We start from the raw sequence: 23,288 nt of genomic DNA on the forward strand, positions 1-23,288 counted from the left end.
CCACCTTAACTACAATAACCTTATTAAGACAAAAGATGGCCTTTTGGATTTGGGACTGAAATAAGCCATTCATCCTATGTTTCAGCTGAAATACTGTAGAGAAGGAAAGGTGCCTATAGCAGCCCAAATTTGAAAAAAGGCTGTATCTGATGCCTTTCCCTTGGAATTTCAGAAGTGACACATCATTGGGAAAAATAAGAAAACCCATCCAAACTTCTGCAACCTGAAAATACTCAGTTTGAAATGTATAATAATGAAATATATATGAATCATAGGGCTTGGTTGAACCAAAGCTTTTCTGGATTGAGAAGGAATTTGGAAATCTTGTAGTCCAATGGCTTCCATCTCCTTACTTGTGTAATAGAAGAAAGAAGTGGACCATATCTAATTTATCTTTGTCACTTTAACAACACCTGACATAATGTCTGGCACAGTTAGGGTTCAATACATGTCTGTGGAATTGTTTTATACTGAGAATTATGAGTGACCTGTTCAAGAGTACACAGCTAGTAATGGAGGAGAAGACTGTATTAGAACCCTCCTCTGATATCTGCTACCTGTGCTTCTTGCAATTTACAACAGGAAGAGCCAATTATTATTATTTTGTTGTTGTTGAGATGGGGTCTTACTATGCTTCCCAGGCTGGTCTTGAACTCCTAAGCTTGAGTAATCCTCCCACCTCAGCCTCCCGAGTAGCTGGGATTACAGGCACATGCCACCATGCCTAGCTAGGACAGGGACTATTTTGAAAGTCACATTTTGAACCCCTGGAACGTTAACCTATACAAAAGCCTCCTCAACTCCAGATGGATGTCAAGGTGAACCTTAGTCATGCCCTTTGAAACCGCATAGTAATAGAATTTGGAGTATTTACTTCTTGGCACTCCTCTTAACCTTTGTTTGTTTTCAAAATGGAAAAGCCACGTGACTCTCCAGTTCATAGCTTGTGAAACTCAATTATTTTTTTCAGGGATACACAGTTTAAAAAGTTTTAAATATAAGCAACTTCATCCAGAGAGGACAATGTCCTCATATTTCCATTTTCTAGGAGTTCAGTCTACAAAGATACAATTCTTCATTTTAGCCATAATTAATCACTTTGAGAGTATGACCTATTTCACCTACAGGACCACAAAGAAAGCACAGAAAGCAGGCCAAGTTATAACAAAGCATCCTTCCCAGCATATTGCAAGCAGCAAGTGACATTTAAGGGAATAGCCACACAGCCTCAGTCAAACAGTGCATTCTCACAGGTTAATATTATTGGAATTATTAACTTCTGAATTGCTTCTAGAAGGATCTACTTTGCACATGACAGGACTCCTGTGGTTAACTGGGGAAAAAAAACCCGTAAATTACTGAGCAGCACACATAATTAAGGAGTAGAGCAGGAAAGGAAAAGGGTTGAGGTGTTTTTGAATGTGCGGTCAGCACAGAGAAAAATTAAGCAATATAACAAGGTGACCAAAACCCAGGTGTGCCAGTCTTTGTCTGCCCCAATCCCAATCAGCTGCAGTTCTGAGAATTTTCCACCAATAAAAGTATTAGAAGTGCCCAGTCCTTGAGCCAATTCTGACAAAAACAGCCAGAAGGTCATTAATAACAGTGAGAGCCTTAGGTGCTAGGCATTGTTCAATACTCTTGAACAGATTATTTTAATTTTTAAAATAGCCCTATGAGGTAAGGATTATTAACCATTTTATAGGAGTAAACTGACACACAAAGATGTTAAATAACTTGCTTACATGTCTCAGTTAAGACAATTCTGCTATATGTCCCCCAAATTTCAGTGGCTTAACAGAATAGTTATGTCTTGCACACAAAATTTTACACAGTTTGTAAATGGCAAAGTACCTTGCTCGGTGTCACTTGCTTTATAATTAAAATTGAATTAATTTTCCAAGTCACCACTATTTATTTTTTACACAATGAATTACTTTTATTTCTGTACTCGTCCATATTTCAGCATTTAGTAGTCCTAAACAGAAAGTGGAGAAATACAACAATTTGCCGGGAAGTCAAGCCCACCAACAATGATCTGCTGGGCACACCAAGTTATTTGTTAAACCCCTGCTGAGGAGCTCGTGAGGCAGCAGCACCAAAACCAAAGTATGCGCCAAATTTAAAGTTCTTTTTGTTCCAGTTGTCAGATTCCAGACTAGGCCACAATGGACTGCAAGGATGACCAAAAGAAAGTCCTGTTTAATACTTATCCAATTTTTAGAAGCAAAAGCAATTACAGAAAAAGAAAATAATTCAGAGGGATCATGTGTGCTTACACATATCTTCATGTGGCCTTTTTCCAAGTTTAACCACCAAGGACTCTGACAGCTGAGAGTTCTGAATAAACTTGGTGACTGTAATTTTCACCTTATCAAAACCTGAGCTAAAAAAACCCATCAGCTGATGATGACAGCAGAGGGTGGTAGAGCTGAAGACTCAATATGCATTTCTTAGGCTGATGGAGAGTGAATAAATGCAGTTCCAAAACGTAACCAGAGCAGTTAGAGAGTCTTTGCAACCTTACCTGATGGCTTCTGGTCAAAGCAAGGAAGTGTCATGGAAAGCACTGTGTAGTGATGGTACAAAAAGGAACTTGAGGAAGAGGGAGAAAAAAGCAGCACTTCTCCATAAAGGTGGGGAAGAAAAGATATGGGGAAAGCACTAAATTACTCATTGATGGCCAATCTTGGAGGGGATCAGAGGGGTTACAATCTATGCTTTGGCCAAGAGTGGAAGTGAAGGAATGTAGGGGACAGGACATATAGCTTGGAGGGGGCATCATTTAAGACTTAAAGGAAGAAAGCAGGGATGCATCTAAAGCACCCCACACACCCACCATTAGTCCCACAGGCTGTGACCTGAAACCTTCACATCTAATCTAATCTAACAAAGCCCCAGGCTAGAGGGCTGTTGCAGGGAAGGTGAGAAGCAGGGGTGAGGGCTAGCAAGAAAAGGCAGAGATCTCAGGCCATGTAATTAGCAACAACGTGATTGTGTAATATGTCTTTTCACAGTTGAGTTAGATGTGTCCCGCTAGTTATGATGGGAACAATTTAAATATACTGTATTCATTCCAGAAGTTCAACTACGTGGACAGTGGTTACACTTGACAAGATGATTTGTTATAGAACAACTTATGTATTTGAAATGAACAAAAATTTAGTGTCACTTACAGTATCTTAAGGTAAATTTCCTTTGAATAGGAATTCCCTTTCCAGTACTTTGAGGTCTACAAGACATATCTAGAAAATTTACTACTGTGGAAAATGAAGACTCCTTAATTGAAAGGTGGGGGGAAGGAGAAAGCTCTGTGTTCTTTTATTTTTGATTAATTGCCGTAACACAGACCTTCAGTTGGCTGAGGGAGTTTCATATTTTCTTTAGACATCATTAGGTGCCACAGCTCTTGCAGGAAAACTTTAATACAACATGAATTTTGCCATTTTGATAGCATTGATATGGCTCTTGGGTCCACTACTCCATTAGAACTATTGATTGTGAGATATATATATATATATATGTATTACTCAATCATGAAAAGAACAAAATAATAGCATTTGCAGTAACCTCGATGGAATTGGAGACCATTATTCTAAGTGAAGTGACTCAGGAATGGAAAATCAAAGATTGTATGTTGTCACTCATAAGTGGGAGCTAAGCTATGAGGATCAAAGGCAAAAGAATAATACGATGGACTTTGGGGACTTCGAGGAAAGGGTGGGAGTGAGGTGAGGGATAAAAGATTACATACTGGGTACAGTGTACACTGCTCAGGTGATGGGTGCACCGAAATCTCAGGAATCACCACTAAAGAACTTATTCATGTAACCAAACATCACCTGTTTTGCAAAAACCTATTGAAATTAAAAAAAAAGAACTACTGACTCCATTCATATTAAATTTTGTTACAAATTTTACAAAAGGGAATGATTTAGATCCATATTTTATTTTAACGCTGTATATTTGGTTTTCATAAACATTCTGAGCCCGTGGTGGCTGCCATCTTGCATTGCTGTCCTAACTCACCATTATTATCGCAAAACAGATAAAGACATGTGCTGCATAATGAGGCGTCAGTCAATGACAGATGGCATATATCACAGTGATCCCATAGGATTATGATGGGGCTTAAAAATTCTTATTGCCTAGTGATGTCAGTCATAGTTGTCCTAAAGTTGTAGCACAACGCTTTACTCACAAGTGGTGATGATGGTGTAAAAAACCTACTGTGCTGCCAGTTGTATAAAAATAGAACACATATTATACAAGTATGTATAGTAAATAATATTAATACTTGATAATGATGATAAATAATTATGTTACTGGTTTATGTATTTACTATATTTTGTTTTTTTTTGAGACATTCTTGCTCTGTCACCCAGGCTAGAGTGCAGTGGTTCAATCTCTGCTCACTGAAAAGTTTGAACCTGTTCACTTCCCAGGTTCAAATGATTCTCCTGTCTCAGCCTCCTGAGTAGCTGGGACTACAGGTATTAGCTACCATGCCCAGCTAATTTTTGCACTTTTAGTAGAGATGGGGTTTTTCCATGTTGCCTAGGCTAGTCTCGAACTCCTGACCTCAAATGATCTGCCTGCCTTGGCCTCCTAAAGTGCTGGGATTACAGGCGTAAGCCGCAGTGCCCAGCCTGCATTTACTATAATTTTAAACATTATTTTAGAGTGTACTCCTTCTACTTATTTAAAAAAAAAAGTTAACTGTAAAACAGCCTCAGGCAGGTTCTTCAGGAGTTATTCCAGAAGAAGACATTGCTGTCATAGGAGATGACAGCTCCATGTGTGTTATGGCCCTTGAAGACCTTCCAGTGGGACAAGATGTGGAGGTGGAAGACAATAATACTGACGATCCTGACTCTGTGTAGGCCTTGGCTAATGTGTGTTTATGTCCTACTTTTTAACAAAACTTTTAGGAAGTTGAAAAAAAAACCTAAAAATAGAAAAAGCTTATAAAATAAGATTAATGAAAGAATGTATTTTGTACAGGTGTATAATGTGTTTGTATTTTAGTTAATTGTTAATATAAAAGAGTTAAAAAATTTATAGGCTGGGCACAGTGGCTCACACCTCTTATCCCAGCACTTTGGGAGGCTGAGGCAGGTGAATGGCTTGAGTTCGGGAGTTCGAGACCAGCCTGGGAAACATAGTGAAACCTTGTCTCTACGAAAAAATTAAAAATTAGCTGGTCATGGTGGTTTGGGACTGTAGTTCCAGCTACTCCTGTGGGTGAGGTGGGAGGATCACTTGACCTGGGAAGTAGAGGCTGCTGTAAGCCACGATCACACTACTGCACTCCAGCCTGGATGACAGAGTAAAACCTTGTCTCAAAAAAATGTTTATAAAGGAAAAAAGTTACAATTAACCTAAGATTGAAGGAAGAAAAACATTCTTTTATAGATTTAGTGTAGCCTAAGTGTACAGTGCAGGCCTTCACAAAGTCACTAACCACTCAACAACTTACCTACAGCAGCTACCAATCTTGCAAGCCCTATTATACAGTAAGTGCTCTATATAGGTGTACTTTTAAAAATCTTTTATTGCATATTTTTGCTGTACCTTTTCTATGTTTAGATGTTTTTAAATACACGAACACTTACTATTGCGTTATAATTGCCTACCATATTCAGAACAGTAACATGTTGCACTCTTTTTTAGCCTAGGAGCAATTGGCTATATTATATAGCCTAGGTGTAGAGTAGGCTATACCATCTAGGTTGTAAAATATACTCTATGATGTTTGCACAACAACCAAATTGCCTGAGGACAGATATCTCAGAACATATCCCCATCATTAAGTGGTATATGACTGTACTTTAAAAGTACATATTTTGCCCATATTTGGGCAAAAGCTAGTCATGTCCCTAGCTTTTGCCCAAATATGTGCAAAATATGTACTGTTATTTTATATACAGTACATATACAGTATATACATTATGTATTTATATACAGTATATATTTTATAGCTTAATATAAGGATGAATATATTACCTCTATGGTTGTGCTAATTATGAGGTAGCAAATGTGTTTAAATTGGTAATATAACTATATATAGACTTAACTATTAATTTTGGAATAATAAATAAGATGTGCCATAATAATAATAGAATTCTATACATGCCAGTCATATCAAAGTGCTTTATATATACTCTCACTTAACTCTTACAACTTCCTCCCTTAAGGTAGTACCATTAATATTGCCACTTCAAAAATGTTGTGAATATATTTCTCTCTGTAAATAATTTATTTGTAATATGTTATTGCAAAATGAAATGAATTATGAAAATCCACTGAAGGTATATATAGTATAGTGACTTATTATAAGTCACACTCCTGTGTACCCAACCCAAGTTAGGAAACAGAATCATACCACCAACCCCATAAATCCTTCCAATTTTGCTGTCCCTTCAAAAACTTCTCCCCTCTCCCTCTAAAATAACACCTATCTTACTTTTATAGTAGCAGCTTCCTTATATTTATTTAGAGTTATCAATTTTTATGAAACATTTTTATAAATTTTATTTAATCAATATGTTTTTCCTCTAAACCTTTGCTTTTATTAAAACTTATTTGGTGGAGGATCTGAAGAATATACTGTGTACTCATGATGTAATTAAGCACATTTTTCTGTCTTTAGTCTTTTCTGCAAATTGGAGGCTGGACCTGAAGTCTAGCTCAGGTTAGACTCAGTTTTGATCTTTTTAGTAAAACTGTAGGTGGTGTTGTGTTTTTTAATCATAAAGAACATGACATTTGGTTCTCTATTTGTGATGCTGCAGCTACTAATGCGGACTGTCTAGACTGAGTAATTCATTACGATTGAAAATGGCAAAAGTTCTAATTCTACTATCACTTGTTTGCTTATAAACAGATGCATCACTTCATCTCCTAATTCATTATGGAGGGGTAAAATTCATATAGAAGTGGCAGGATAAATGCTTCATCTTTTCCTTTATTTACCTATTTCAACATAAAATAGGGGTGAAGCTCCAAAGTTGAACAAGTCACTTATCTTCGAATATAAATATGTACTCATGGATTTAACGTATTTAATCGTTTTAATTCATTGTAATGTTTGTTTTAAATTTTCAGTTGTGACATCTTGAGTTATGTAATTTTAATCATTTTATGTGTACAATTCAATTCAGTGGTATTAATTATATTCACAATGTTGCATAACCGTCATCACTACCCACGTCCTAGTTTATGTGTGCTTTTGTCTTGATAGTATATTGGATTGCGTCAAATGCCTTTTGTGCACCAAGGAGAAGATCATGTGTTTTTTTTTCCTTTTGTTCTACTAATGTAGTATATTACATTGATTGATTTACTCATGTTGAACTACCCTTGTATTCCTGGGTTAAATCCCATTTGGTAATGGTGTATAATCCTTTAAATATGCTGTTGGAATCCATTTGTTAGTATTTTCTTGAGAATTTTTGCATTTAACTTCATAAGAAATATTTGTCTGTAAATTTATTTTGTTCTGATATCTTTTTCTGGCTTTGGAATCAAGGCAAGGCTAACCTCATATAATGAGTTAGGAAGTGGTTTCTGCTCTATATTTTGCAAGAGTTTGAGAAGAATTTGTGTCATTTGTTTTTTAAATTTTTCATAGGTTTTTAATTACTGATTCAATATATATATTGTTAAAGACCTGTTGAGTTTTTCTGCTTTTTATTGAGTCAGTTTAGGTAAGTTCTTCATTTCTAAGTTTTCTATTTCATCTAGTCTACCTAATTTTTGGGGTACAATTGTTCATATTATTCTCTAATGATTATTTTATTTTGTATAGTTGGTAATATATCTAATTTTAGTTATATATGCTATTGCTGATATATTAAAAATGATTCTAAAGACCCAATAAATGAGGAGATATACTTTATTCATTAACTCAAAGACTAATTGTGATGAAGATGGAAACTCTCCTCCAAATAAACCTATAGAGTCAAATTAATGTCAATCAAAATCCCTACAGGATCTCTGTTCAAAAATTTAAAAAATACTAACCCTACAATTCATATGAAAAGGCAAATGTACTAGAAATGTTCAAACATTTTGAACAATACATAATTTCAAAACTTTCTCTAAAGCTGAAGTAATCAAAACAGTGTGGCATTGATTAAAAAAAAAAAAAAGATCAAGGGAACAGAACAGAGAGATCAGAATTAGACCCACAGAGATATGACCATTTGATTTCTGACAAAGGTGCAAAGGCAATTAAATGGAGAAATAATAATATTTTAAAGAAAATATGCTGAAACAATTAGACATTTCCATTCAAAAAAAGAAAAAAGGAACCTTAACATAAATCTCATGCCTTCTGCAAAATTAAAATTGGACTATAGCCCTAATAGTAAAATAGAAAACGATAAATCTTATGGAAGAAGACACAGGAACAAACGTATTTGAAGTTTGGGTTTGGCCGCATATTTTTTTTAATAGGGCACCAAAATGATAAGTACGGAAAGGCTGCTGAATAAAATATAGAATACTCTGTTAAATTTGAATTTCAGATAAATTATTTAAAATAGTATAAGTATTCTCGAAAACATGTGTTTTTCTTTGTTAAATTTGGTAACCCTCAAGATAGAAAACAGACCAATGATTGCTAGGATCTGAGAGTGGGGGGATGGGGATAGAATACAAATGGGTATGGGGGAATTTAAAGGATAAAATAAAGTTCTATTTCTTGATTGTGGCGGGTATTATATAACTGAAGGTGTTTGACAAAGCTGGCATAACTAAGTGCCAAAAAGGATACATTTTACTATATTTAAAGTATACCTTAAGTTTGAAAATTAAAAAAAATAGTAAAATGGTAATTGTATAATTTAGGCAGATATACAGTTGTGCACTGCAAAATTCTTCAATCTTTTCTGAATACTGGAATTCTTTCATAATACAATACTGAGGATGAAGTTAAAGAAGGTCATAAAGCAAACAAATAAAACAGAAAATAAAAACAGTTCTACAGGTTAGGGAAGTTATCTACTATTTCAAGAAACAGCTATTCTAGGGAGATAGCAAATGATTTGTATTTGTTGTGGCCATATTTGTCCTTAAAGTTCTTGGTGTAGCTGTTTCTAATCAGTTTGTGTGAGGCTAAAAAGGTCCCAGCAACATGTTCTCCAACTTATAAAATACCAAAACTCACATCTTCTTATTATTGGAGTTATTAGTGGTTTTTCCAAGAACAGAATAATTCTTGTGATCCCACACTGTTTTTTCAGGGCAAAGGTTTGAGTAGATGAAAGCTCAAATTTTTTGGTAAGGCCAACTTTACTTATTTCAAAGATAAATTTCTTGTTATTTGTGCCATCTATAAAGCATATTTGCCCAATTTCCACAGCAGATTTGTGCGTACTTCAGTTAATGTGTTCTGTTTTGGGGCAACAACATAGAATGGTCAAGGGTAATGGTTTGAAAATACATTTTTTTGTTAAAATATGTATCTTCTTATGCCATTATTTTAAGAAAGGAGTAAAAATCAGGTTGGTATATCTGGAAGAGTAACCCAATTTTATTTGCTTGAATATATTAGGATGTTTTATGTATATTTAAATCCAAAATTTTACTAGTTTATGTCTACATACAGGCCTATTTTTTCTATTAATTTATCCAGAACAAAAGTTGACATTTTTCTTCCTATTCTTAAGCATTGTTTCCTTAGATCCAGAGAATTTCATTTCTGATATTTAGTTATTCATTTCGAATGGTTTTGTTCCCTCTTTAGGACACCTAAACTTTATAGTTTCAATTTCCATTTTCCATGCTTATTTACTGATTTATACTTTGTTTGTTTTATACTCATTCTTAACTTTGAAGAATGCAGGGTAAAAACACAATAATAGATTTTCTTCATATCACACATTTATGTCAGTTTTTGTTTTTTTTGGATTTCTGTTCTTTTTAACCATTGGCACATTTGCATCTCCTTGTATTGTTTTTGTTACCTATATCTTTCTGTTTCTCTGTTTTTTTTTTATTATACTTAAACATTATTTTAAAGAGACAGGGTCTCAGTATGTCGTCCAGGTTGGAGTGCAGTGGCTATTCACAAGCACAATCATAGGACACTACCGCCTCAAACTCCTGGGCTCAGGTGATCCTTCTGCCTCAATTTCCTAAGTAGCCAGCACTACAGGTACATGCCACCATGCCTGGCTCATTAAATATTTTCTCTGTGATGCCATAAGCTTGAGCCTAAAAGACTGTTTCTTTTTAAAATTGTATTGAAGAATCAAAGCATAGACAATCTTTAGCACTTTTCCATGGGCTGCTTGTAAATGTTTTCTCTTTTCTCTCCTTGGACCTACTTAGTGGCCACAGGGAGAAGACTGCCAGATAGTCTGAATCATAAATACCAATAAATAAAACTTAAACTCTCTTCTAAAAGAGCAAATACCTGGCTCAGAAGCAGTTATTACAATTGAGAGATAGGTATACCACTTCATACAACCATTTCACAACATTTTCTCATTTTTAAAGTAGTTAAAATAAACAAGCTAATGCACACAAAATAAAAAAAAACATGGCATCCCTATCCTTGGACTTTAAACCGGGAGAAAGATTTGTGTGGTTGTTTCCTAATTCAACTTCTGAAGTAACAGATACATTTACATTGTGCAGCTCTGCAATTTTCTACCACTTATTTTCTGACACTGGGATAGGAAAAACACAAACATAAAAATGAAAAATTGTATCTACAAGTCTTCACTACTACCTGTGCTCTTCACATTTCTTATTTGATGTACGTCATTATAGTTGTGAAGACCATACTGCCAAGGAGAGGTACTAGGTGTGTGGCCTGTGCATCATATTTTGCCTTACTCAAGATTGGTACTTGAGTAGTGGAGGACTAGATATAAATATCCTAACTGACCTTGGATATTTGTTTCGGTGCCTATTGCCTGACTCAAAGCACCTTATCAACTTTAAGCCCGAGTTTGCCGTTTCAAGTAGAAACTCATGTTTCAGCCACTGGTTGTTAACCTTTGTTCAACTCCTTGGATCTTTTATTTAGTACACCTTCCTTCCAAATTCTGATAATTCATTTTCAGTGTTTTTTCATTATTATGAATTTTTTTTACTTTTTCTATATATTCATAGATAATTTAATAAGAAAGTAGGAAAGAATAGGGTATAAACTTGGTTACATATACATCATTTTAAAGTGCTTTCCTGAATGTTCTCAAATGTGGGCTTGAACTTTCTGACCCTTGGCTTACTTGTCATTTCTATCATACCCTCTTATTTATCTTTTGTTGTCTGTTATCTATCTATCTATCTATCTATCTATCTATCTATCTATGTGTCTATCTATTATCTATCTGTCTATGTATCTATTTAAATTTTTATTCTGGTAGAATACATATAACATAAAATCTACTATTTTAACTGTTTTCAAGTGTACAATTTGGTGATATTAAGAACATTCACATTGTTGTGCGACTGTCATCACTATCCATCTCCAGAACTGTCATTACCCCAAACTAAAAATCTGTACCCATTAAATAATTCTCTATTCCCCACTACCAACAATTGCTGGTAACCACTATTCTCCTTTGTGTCTCTGTGAATTTAATATTCTAGGAAACTCGTATAAGTGGAATTATACAATATTTGTCTTTTTGTGCCTGCCTAATTTCATTTAACATAATGTGTTGAAGTTTTACCCATATTGTAGTGTATATTATAATTTATTTTTTAGACAAAATAATATTATATTGTGTGTATATATCACATTTAAAAAATCTATTCATTCATCAATAGACATTCAGGCTGTTTCCAGATTTTGGCTATTGTGAATAATGCTGCTATGAACATTGGTGTATAAATATTTGTTCAAGTTCCTGCTTTTAAATCTTTTGTATATATACCTAAATGTAGAGTCACTGGATCATAAGATAATTCTATGCTTAATTTTTTGAGGAACCACCATAATGTTTCCCACAGTAGCTGCACAATTGCACATCCCCACCAACAAGAGTTTCAGTTTTTCCACATCCTGTCAATATTTGTCATTTTCTCTTTTGTTTTGGGTAATAACCACTCTAATGGGTGTGAATTTGTATTATATTTTGGTTTTGATTTGCATTTTATTAATAATTAGTGTTCTTGGGCATCTTTTCATGTCCTTATTGGCCAGTCAAATATCTTCTTTGGAGAAATGTCTATTCAAATAATTTGCCCATTTTTAAACAGAGAATTGTTGTTGTTGTTGTTGAGTTGTAGTGTATTCTGCTGAAGGAATCCCTTTAGTATTTCTTTTAGAGTCTTTCTAGTGGTATGAAGTTACTTCAAGCTTTTAAAATCAGGGAAAGTCTTCATTTCTCTTTTGTTTTTGAAGGATAGTTTTGACAGTTATAGAATTCTTGGTTGACAGTTGTTTTTTGGGGCTTCCACAGTTTTACATGAGAAATATGGTGCTTATCATGTTGGTAATCCCTTGTATGTGATGTTTCACTTCTCTCCTGCTGTATTTACGATTCTCTGTTTGTCTTTCACCAGTTTGATTATAATATGGTAATGTGGGTCTCTTCGAGTTCATGCTACTTGAAGTTTATTTACCTTAGCTTCATAGATTCATATCTCATGAAATTTGGGAAGTTTTTAGCCGTTATTTATTCATAATATTATTTCTTCCTGTCTTTCTCTTTTCTCCTTCTGGAACTTCTAAACTGTATATGTTGCTCCACTTCATGGTGTTCCACAAGACTCTTTAAGCTTGGTTCACATTACTTTGTTCTTTTATCTTTCTCCTTGGAGTCAATAATTTTAACTGTACTATCTTCAAATTCACTTATTCTTTCTTCTGTCTGCTCCAGTTTGCTGTTGAACCACTCTCATGAATTTTTTATTTTAGTTTTCATAATTTTCAGCTCCAGAATTTGTTTTTTTCATAATTTCTATCCCTTTATTATATTTTCACTTTGTTATATATTGTTTCCCCTATTTTCTTTAGTTCTTTGCCTATGTTTCCTTTAGCTCTTTGAATATATTTAAGACAGTTGTTTTAAAGCAATTTTCTAGTAAGTTCAATGTCTAGACTTCCTCAGGTATAGTTTCTTTATTTTATTTCTTTAAATAGGCCATACTTCACTGTCTGTTTGTATACCTTTGGTTTTTTTGGGGGGGCGGGGGTGGGGGTTAAATGCTGAACATTTGAATATTATAATGTGGTAACTCTGGAAATCAGATTATCCCCCTTCCCCAGGGTTTACTGTTTTGTTTTGTTGTTGTTGTGGAAGGCTAGTAGTCCTTTTGTTTAGTGACTTTCCCAAACTATTTTGTAAATTCTATATTCATTGCTATGTGTAAGTTACTTCCTTATGTATGTGTTTTCTTAACATTTGACAGATAGTTCCTTGAATGCCAAGAGCTAAAAAGATCCAAAGAACAAGAAACAGACTAAAAAGACTCACTTCTATTAGTCTTTGTAGATTTGCTTTGTACAAAAGCACTTCTTCCATATTTAACCATTATTGAACTGACCTTAAGGATCAGTCTTAGTTGATAGCATAGCATCATCTCAGGTTTTTTCTCTGCATGCATGTGGCTTTCTAAATTTCCCTGTATATATGGGTCTTTTATATATATGTTTTTTAATTTTAAATTTTTCTTTATAGATGTAGTGGAGACAAGAGTGGTTTAGTTACATGGATATATTCCCTAATGGTGAAGTCTGGGCTTTTACTATAACCATTATCCAACTAGTGTACATCGTATCCATTAAATAACTTATCAACCTTCATTTTTTTCCCATCCTCCCACTCTTCCAAGTCTCCCATGTCTATTATTCCACTTTCTATACATGTGTATACACATTATTTAGCTCCCAGTCATAAATGAGAACATACAGTATTTGCCTTTCTGTTCCTGAGTTATTTCACATAAAATAATGACCTTTAGTTCCATCCACGTTGCTGCAAAAGACATATCACTCTTTTTTATGGTTGAGTAGTATTTCATTATATATATATATCACATTTTCTTTATCCAATCATTAATTAATGATCACTTAGATCAGTTCTATATTTTTACTATCGTGAATAGTGCTGCAATAAACATACAACAGTGCATATATTTAATATATAATGATTCTTTTTCTTTTGAGTAGATATCCAGTAGTGGGATTATTGTACAGGGATTATTGGAGGGAGTGCTTCTGTACAAAGCAAATCTACAAAGACGAAGAGAAGTGGGTCTTTTTAGTAGTGAGATCAAATGGTAGTTCAATTTTTAGTTCTTTGAGAAATTTCCATACTGTTTTCCATAGAGTTTATACTAATTTACATTCCCAACAATAGAGTATAAAGGTTCCCTTTCCTCTGTATCCTCACCAACATCTGTTATTTTTTGGGTTTTCAATAATAGTCATTCTGAATGGTAGAACGTGGTATTTCATTGCGGTTTTAATTTACACTTCTCTGATGAATAGTGATGTTGAGCACTATTTCATATGCTTCTTGGCCATTTGTATTTCTTCTTATGAAAAATGTCTGTTCATGTCCTTTGCCCACTTTTTAATGGGGTTCCTTGGATGTTTTTTGTTGTTGTTGTTGAGATATTTTGAGTTCCCTGTAGATTCTGGGTATTAGTGCTTTGATGGGTGCATGGTTTGCAAATATTTTCTCTAATTCTGCAGCTTGTCTGTTCACTCTGTTGATGATTTCCTTTGCTGTGCAGAAGCTTTTTAGTTTAATTAAGTTACATTTGCCTATTTTTGTTTTGTTTCATTTGCTTTTGAGGTCTTAATCATGAATTATTTGCCAAAGTTAATGTCCAGAAGAGTATTACCTAGGTTTTCTTCTAATATTTTTATAGTTCCAGGTATTATATTTAAGTCTTTAATCCACCTTGAGTTCATTTTTGTATATGGTAAAAGATAGGGGGCCCAGTTTCATTTTTCTGAATGTGTCAATCCAATTTTCCTGGCATCATTTCTTGAATGGGGTGTCTTTTCCTCAGTGTATGTTTTTGTAGACTTTGTCAAATATCAGTTAGCTGTAGGTATGTGGCTTTATTTCTGGGTTGTCTATTCTGTTCCATAGATTTATGTGTCCATTTTTATATCAGTGCCACTTCATTTTGGTTACTATAGCCTTATAGTATAATTTGAAGTCAGGTAATGCGATGCCTTCAGCTTTGTTCTTTGTGCTTAGGATTGTTTCGGCTATTCAAGCTCTTTTTTGATTCCATATAAATTTCAGAATTGTTTTCCTAATTCTTTGAAAAATGTTGTTGTTATTTTGATAGCAATCACATTGAATCTATAGATTTTTGGGGGGCAATATGGTCTTTTTAATGATATTGATTCTTCTGATTACACAGGTCCTTTTAAATGTACTGATTCCCCAAAGGTCTCTCCCCTTTTGGGTGGAATATACTTAGGTGGACTATTGTATGTTTTTTCCATAATATTTTGCTCCAGATTTTTCTTGGATATTCTAGCTTGCAGAATGTTTTTGCAAAGCCTGTCATTTTTTCAGCCTGACCTCTAAGTTAAGGGAAACAGGTATGATTATCTTGTGTCTATTCCTCAAGTATTCTCCAGGAAGGTTAGAACAGGCATATACAATAACTTGTGAATGAAGTCTGTTCTGCTCCCTTTATATCCTGAAATCAGTCTCACACACTGGGAATGCAGGCTTCCTTCTTCAAGATTATTACCATAGTAGAGAGAGCATGCCAAGGGCTACTAAAAATGCCACAGAGTTTTATGTTATGAAATTGCCCTTTTCTTGATTCACTGTTTTCTTAGTTGTTCTAAATCTTTGACTGTTTTCCAGGGTTCTGACAAGGTTAGATCTGATAAATTCTACTTTTTAAATTTTTTAAAAATATTTTTCTGTGGGGGAACGAGAGCTTGGAGCTGCCAATAATGACATTTTGCTGTCATAATGCCCCTACTGTAATCCTTTTTGAGGCTCACTTTCCCATACTTGTTTAATAAATTTGGCTTCAAATTAGTCTGTGAGTTCTTTTAACACAACCCTAATAGTTCTTTGTAGCATACTCACTATTTTATATGATAATATGTGCCTGACCTGGAAACAGCCAATTATTTAAAATGCTTTTCTTTTGATGGAACATGGTGTTTCAAGTCCACAATGTGAATGCTAGAGTGCTTATTGCTTCTTGTTTAATGTTTCTAGTGTTTTCCATGGATAGAGCTGGAGGAGATAGTTAGATATGTAGCTAGACAGAGATAATACCTCATGAGTTCATATGTGTACTTTCAATTCCAATTCAGGGCTACATCGTTTTTACTTAACATCATCTATATTATATCTTTATCTACTTTCTTCTATTCCCAACCAGTTTCAGCTGCTATTCTCAGTTCAAGTTAGCTGTATTTCTAGTGAACGTTTTTTTTTCTATGTGTTCTTAGGTTAATCAAATACCCTGTTGTTTCCTTTTGCTTTATTCTGCACAATTCTTGATATCATGCTGTTCTTACCATGTTGGTATCAATCATGCTCATATGCTTGTATTTTGGGATCGTGGTAATATCTTGTTACCTACTTTGTTGCAAGTGTTACGCATGAGTTTTCAATTTGATATCTAGCTGTTATGTTTATTTCTGAGAATTTAGAGATTAAAAACCTGTGCTGCTATTGTCATCATGTTCCCAAATCCTTTCCTGTAATTATCATTTTGTGTTTAAGCAAATTGACGCACAGAGAGATTAAATGACTTGCTCAGTGTTACAGAGCAATTATCAAGGCCAGGATTCAAGCCCTAACAATTTAACTAGAGATATAAGTTTAACTTCTACTCTGCTGCCTCATCAACAAAGTACATCTTTATAATTACCTAGGAGGAGGACTCTTTTTCATCTTTCTTGTGCCTATGAGTTCATAGAAAGGGGATTTTGTTTCTCTTTGATTGAGGAAGGGAGTTACGGAGAGGAGCCTAGGGGAGAATATTTTCAGTTTCTCTCTCCATTCCTACACTCTCCTTCTCAAGGATTGCGTTTTATCCAAAAAACAAAATAAATGTGTAGAAAAAACAAGGCAAGCTTATTGAAAGCTCTTTGGTCTCTCTCTCTTCTTTTTCCTGTCTTGGACTGTCAGTTCTGGTGGCTTCCTCCTGCAAACCCAGCTACTATTTTGTCATTTTTCTAATTTATTCACCTGAACTACTAAAGTATGTCTACCTTTTACTAGAAGCCAGTTATCTCAAAAATTGGTTTGTAGTGAGGGAGTAGGAGGCCAAATTTTAGCTTTAGAAACAAATCTAGTTTTTAAATCTAGACTTATTACAGATAAAGCTGATTATTTATAACCCCATTTAGCTTGTGCCCTTACTCAGTCCAGCAAAGGGATAAATATTTGTCATGTGAAACATCACCATTACCAAATACAGCATCATAGAATCTTAGTTGTTGAGAGGAAGTTTTATTCTTGCCTTATCTAACCAGTTGTTTGATAATCCATAGCCAGCACACCATATACAGAGGGCTAAGTGTTCAAAATTGCCTCTTTTGAACACTTGTAATTACATGATTCTCTTAAGTAAAAATGGCTGGTTTTACCTTTTCAAGTATTTCTTCATTTTCCTATTTTTAATAGGCATAGAAACAATACAATGTAATGGTTAAGAGCCAGAACATTGTATCAGACACATTTATAGCCTTGGGACCTTGGATGAGCTACCTCTAGATTCTGTTAACCTCATGTCTTTATCATTCAAATGGGGCTAACTGTAGCTTTCTAATAATGTTCTCATGAGATTTAAATTAGATCATATATGGAAATCTCATAGCAGCTCCCAAAGTAAGGGATGAAAAATATTTGTTTCCCTCTATTTTCTTACTAGACACTTTCACTTGGTTGGCTTATTTCATATATAAAACCCCATATGTTAGGCATTAATCTTTCTAAGGACCAGCATCATTACCTAGGAGTGTGTGGCTATGACATGCTGCCTTACTCTTTAAGAAGATACTAATCTTCAATAGAAGAAACTGTATCTGTCGAACAGTAAAAAGGCCAGACACTGTTCAAGATATGTAACACAAAAAGGAAGCTGGTAGGGGAGAAACAAGCTGGAATAAGGCCAAAATTTAGAAGCAAGTTCAGACAAAAGAGTAGTGTAGGCTTCATTGCCGAAAGGAGTGATGGAAGTGCCATGGACCTAGAGGTAGAATCAGCAACAGCTCCAGGTTCAGGCTAGATCAGAACACAAGTAGAGCAAGAACAGAGAGATATCAAATTACCCAGAGCAACTGGGGGACCTGCTGCATTAAGAGGCACCTGGATATCTCACCTGCAAATTGAGTACCTCAACTGTAAATCCCTCAGAAGCTCCAGGAAAATGCAGAGGTTGTTTTGTGGTTGTGTACTCATTTTCCTTCTCATTGTGGCCATGGGACTTACCATCAAGCATCAAAGCAGAGAAAAGGAAAGACATCTTGTAAAGTAAGAAACAGCAGGACAGAAATGTGGAGGGCCTAGACCTAACAGAATGTTCACTGTTACCCTACTCCTTGGTTCCCAGGTGGAAGAAAAAGAAAGTTTTATAGATGTATATTTCTCGAAACAAGTAGGGCATCACTAAAATCTTAGAAATCTTTGTTAAATGGAAATTTCCATCACAACCATTCAAGATATGGTTACTGTGACACAAGAGCTAGGCTACACTTTTGGTGAAGGGCAGCAATAACATATGGGGCCTACAGGCTACTTTAATACAATCATAGTAGGCTGTGGTGTTTCAGTCTGTAATTGTAAACGTTTGTACAGGTCAGGCTTTCATATAGTCCAAGTAGGTAGTTCCATACATAGTGAGCTTGGAAGTACTCTGGTACCAACAGATTCCTTTTCCATCTGCTTGCTGAAAACAAAATTATTTAGCTAGTGATAAAGCATGTTCCTTAAGAAGAGAAGTGCTATGAAACAAACAACAAATAAGAAAGGGAGAAAAGGAGAATAAGAGAGGATAAATTCAGAAAGCCCAGGGTATGGGTATTAAGTGATGGACAAGAGATTGAGTGTTATAATTCAGTTGAAAGAAGGAGGAGGCCTAACGGGTGTACACACACACACACAGCCTTTATCTTTTGTCCTTGAGTTGAACCTATCTGTTATTTTTCCATTTGTATGGCAAGGCAGAGTCCATTGCCTGTCAATAACCTAGTATTGGGCACCTGCTGAGCCAAGACCTGTAGTACAAATGTTCTCCAACCTTCAAACAGAAGGTATTTACTCTTGCAGACAAACAGCCTGGCATACAACTTATGTTTCAACAGTTTAAGTGGTATTTAGCTTTCCAGGCCAGTCTTCCAGAGCCCATTTGTTTGCTAAGCAGTAAAACTAATAGCATAAGCTTGAGAGCTGAAATCCAAAGCCAGTGGACAATTTAGAGAGGAAGAGAGGAAGTCCAGGAAGAAGAAAAAGTAGGCAAAAGAGTACAGATTATAGAGAAGAAAAGATGATTGAAAGGGAAGAGTCAGAAGTCATTGCCAGAGCCCATAAGTCTCCTGCCTATATAAACCCTGGCCTCTCATTCTTTTCAGTCTATTTTCTACCTTCTTTCTGGAGTGATAGAAGAAAGCTATAAATAAAAGCATGATGCTCTACTGCTTACAAGTTGTATCATTGGAATAAAAATCTAGAGCTTGCAAAATCCAATGTGATTTGGATTCTACTTACATACTTAATGTAATGATTCTTTCACTCTTCCTAAGAAATCTGGTTTTCTTTCAGATCCTTGAAGATGCCCAATTCCTACCTATAGCAGTCTTATTCTAACCAAGCAAGAATAGGGATAGGAGAAAGTGATTTTCATATAAACTGCTATCTGCCCTTCAGGTCTCAGCTTAAATGTTTTTAATCAATATTGTTTTTATTGATATCCCACCCTAAAGCTCCCAATCTTGATCAGTATTTCTTATTATACACTCTTAGAATATCCTTTATTTTCCTGTGTGGTGCTAATCAGAATTATATAGTTTTGTGACTATTCTTCTATTTCCTGTTTTTCTTACTAATCTGTAGCCAGCATTAAAACAGTAACAGCACTGATTATTCACTGTTGTGTTCTCAGCACCTAACCTAGTGCCTGGCTCAAAACTATATTGAATAAATGAACGCATGCATGAAGAAATACATGGTCCAAATAAGAAGTTTTTTAACTTCATATATGCTGTGTATGAGTCATGAAGTTTCTAGTAAAACTTTAAAATAGGCACTAGAAGCCTGTCATGCTCCAAATAATCCTCTCTCCCAATATCCTAAGTGCCCTTATGCTACTTGAAACCTCCTAAGTTTTTCCTCCTTTCAATTCAGCCCTACTAACTAAGTGCTCAATATTCTGAAGTTTTTCTAGCATTTCATTCTTTCTTCCACTTATTGAGATCACATGTTCCCTCAAAAACTCCACATTACAATTTTTTTTTAAATTATACTTTAAGTTCTGGGGTACATGTGCAGAATGTGCAGGTTTGTTACAGAGGTATACATATGCCATTGTGGTTTGCTGCACCCATCAACCTGTCACCTACATTAGGTATTTCTCCTAAGGCTATCCCTCCCCTAGCCCCCCACTCCCGAACAGGCCCAGGTGTGTGATGTTCCCCTTCCTGTGTCCATGTGCTCTCATTGTTCAGCTCCCACTTATGAGTGAGAACGTGTGGTGTTTGGTTTTCTGTTCTTGTATTAGTTTGCTGAGAATGAGGGTTTCCATCTTCATCCATGTCCCTGCAAAGGACATGAACTCATCCTTTTATATGGCTGCATAGTATTCCATGGTGTATATGTGCCATATTTTCTTTATCCAGTCTATCATTCATGGGCATTTGGTTTGGTTCCAAGTCTTTGCTATTGTGAATAGTGCCACAATAAACATACGTGTGCATGTATCTTTATAGTAGAATGATTTATAATCCTTTGGGTATATACCCAGTAATGGGATGGCTGGGTCAAATGGTAGTTCTGGTTCTAGATCCTTGAGGAATCGCCACACTGTCTTCTACAATGGTTGAACTAATTTACACTCCCACAAAGAGTGTAAAAGTGTTTCTATTTCTCCATATCCTCTCTAGCATCTGTTGTTTCCTGACTTTTTAATGATTGCCACTCTAACTGGCATGAGATGGTATCTCATTGTGGTTTTGATTTGCATTTCTTTAATGACCAGTGATGATGAGCTTTTTTTCATACGTTTGTTGGCAGCATAAATGTCTTCTTTTGAGAAGTGTCTCTTTATATCCTTCACCTACTTTTTGATGGGATTTTTTTTTCTTGTAAATTTGTTTAGGTTGTTTGTAGATTCTGGATATTAACCCTTTGTCAGATGGATAGATTGCAAAAATTTTCTCCCATTCTGTAGGTTGCATGTTCACTCTGATGATAGTTTCTTTTGCTGTGCAGAAGCTCTTTAATTAGATCCCATTTGTCAATTTTGGCTTTTGTTGCCATTACTTTTGGTGTTTTTGTCATGAAGTCTTTGCCCATGCCTGTGTCCTGAATGGTATGGCCTAGGTTTTCTTCTAGGGTTTTTATGGTTTTAGGTCTTATGTTTAAGTCTTTAATTCATCTTGAGTTAATTTTTGTATAAGGTGCAAGGGAAGGATCTAGTTTCAGTTTTCTGCATATATCTAGCCAGTTTTCCCAACACCCTTTATTAAATAGAGAATCCTTTCCCCATTGCTTGTTTTTGTCAGGTTTGTCAAAAATCAGATGGTTGTAGATAAAAACTCCACATTACATTTTATGCGGCATCTTCTTTTTGGGTGCTTCAGTGAAGATGGAGAGAGAGCAACAGGAGGGTGGAGGGGAACAGAAGGCACCTGATGAACATTTGTTTATATTGGTTAACGTGTGTTCATTTGTAGACTCCAAGACAGTTATTGCTGTAGACCAGGAATTGACATTTTTTTTTGTAAATAGCCAGATAGTAAACATGTTCAATTTTTCAGGATATGCATTCTTAGTTAAGCTACTAAATTCTGCTGTTGCAATGGAAAAGCAGCTACAGTTAATATATAAAGTGATAGGTGTGGCTGTGTTGCAATAAAATGTTATTTACAAAAACAAACAGCAGGCTGGTTTTGTCCCAAAAGCCATAGTTTATCCACTCCTGCATGTAGAGAGCTATTGACCAGAGCAGGGGCTTTGCCTCATCACCTCGTGCCTGATTTAGACATGCCTCAGATGCGGGGGTATCCCCTGAGGAATAATTCCTTAGTGGCAAGGTCAGATGGAATGTAGGACACTGAGAACACAGGTATCAGGCCTTTTTTTTCCTCTCTGACACAAACCTTATAAATGAGTAGTGTATGAGTGGAGGAGTGGTCAATCTATTGTACCATTTCAAACCCTGACCTTTCTACAGCAAGCGTAATTACAAGTAAAACCACTACTCGATTAATATATCAAGGGATCTGATCTTTTGTATCTTATTTTTATGTATGTGAATTGGATTTCTAGAGAACTGAACAGTACTTGAAATCCTTCAGGCATATCACAAGCTTGGGAACAAATATATGCAACTTACTGCTGTGGGTTTTTTCCCTTGAAGAATCAAAGAGAGGAAAGAATATGGAGCTGGTTAGTTATGTAGGAGCTCTGTGAGACAACAAAGGCCATGCTAGGGAATAATACATAAAATGAACCAGTTCAGATGATGTTGGTGATTTAATCTAGGGCCGTGTGGCATAAATTTACATAATTGAGTCCAGAATATTACCTTGGGCCCTAAGCCAGATGTTGCCCCTTCAAAACAGGCACTGGATGCTGTAGGAGATATCCCTTTGCCAAATGGCATTATCCATGAACAAAACCCTCTCTACTCCCCTTTGCTGGGTATTGAAGTATCTTCTCGTGGAGTGTTAGGAGCAAAACCAATACAATAAATTTAAAGTATGAACACAACTTCCTAATTGGGCATTTACATCCTAGTTGAATGAAGGTCTAGGGGCATCCTGACTTTGAATACCAAAATCGAGCTAACATATTTATGATACTCTTCTGTTTGAATATGTCATAAAGCTTTAAAAAGTAGACTCTGGAATCACAGAGCCTAAGTTCAAATCCTGGTTGCTCACTTACTATGAGACCTTGAACATATTACTTAAGCCCTCTGTTTCTTGGTTTCTAAAACTTTAAAATTAGTTAAGTTGAAATAATACATGGGAAGTGCTTAGTTCACTACCTGGCACACAGCTTTCAAGATGTTAGCTATTCATATTATTGTTTTACTTTTTACCTTCCTGAGCTATTGCCAACGTTAAGGTGAGAGTGTATGGAATAGTATGAAGAAAG

General features: G+C 35.3%; 1 protein-coding gene across 1 annotated transcript; it reads right to left on the reverse strand.

Annotated features, from left to right (window-relative positions):
* Positions 1 to 3,331: 3,331 nt before the first annotated feature.
* Positions 3,332 to 22,791, reverse strand: LOC109024677 (ubiquitin-conjugating enzyme E2 variant 1). Its single transcript, XM_055375821.1, has 3 exons — positions 22,714 to 22,791; positions 3,888 to 4,020; positions 3,332 to 3,498 (listed from the first exon to the last, which is right to left on the reverse strand). The coding sequence occupies exons 1-3, from the start codon at positions 22,789 to 22,791 to the stop codon at positions 3,332 to 3,334; spliced, it is 378 nt and encodes a 125-aa protein (XP_055231796.1).
* Between the last annotated feature and the right edge of the window lie 497 nt (positions 22,792 to 23,288).

This window comes from Gorilla gorilla, chromosome X, assembly GCF_029281585.2.
Source record: "Gorilla gorilla gorilla isolate KB3781 chromosome X, NHGRI_mGorGor1-v2.1_pri, whole genome shotgun sequence".
Classification (NCBI taxonomy): Eukaryota; Metazoa; Chordata; class Mammalia; order Primates; family Hominidae; genus Gorilla; species Gorilla gorilla.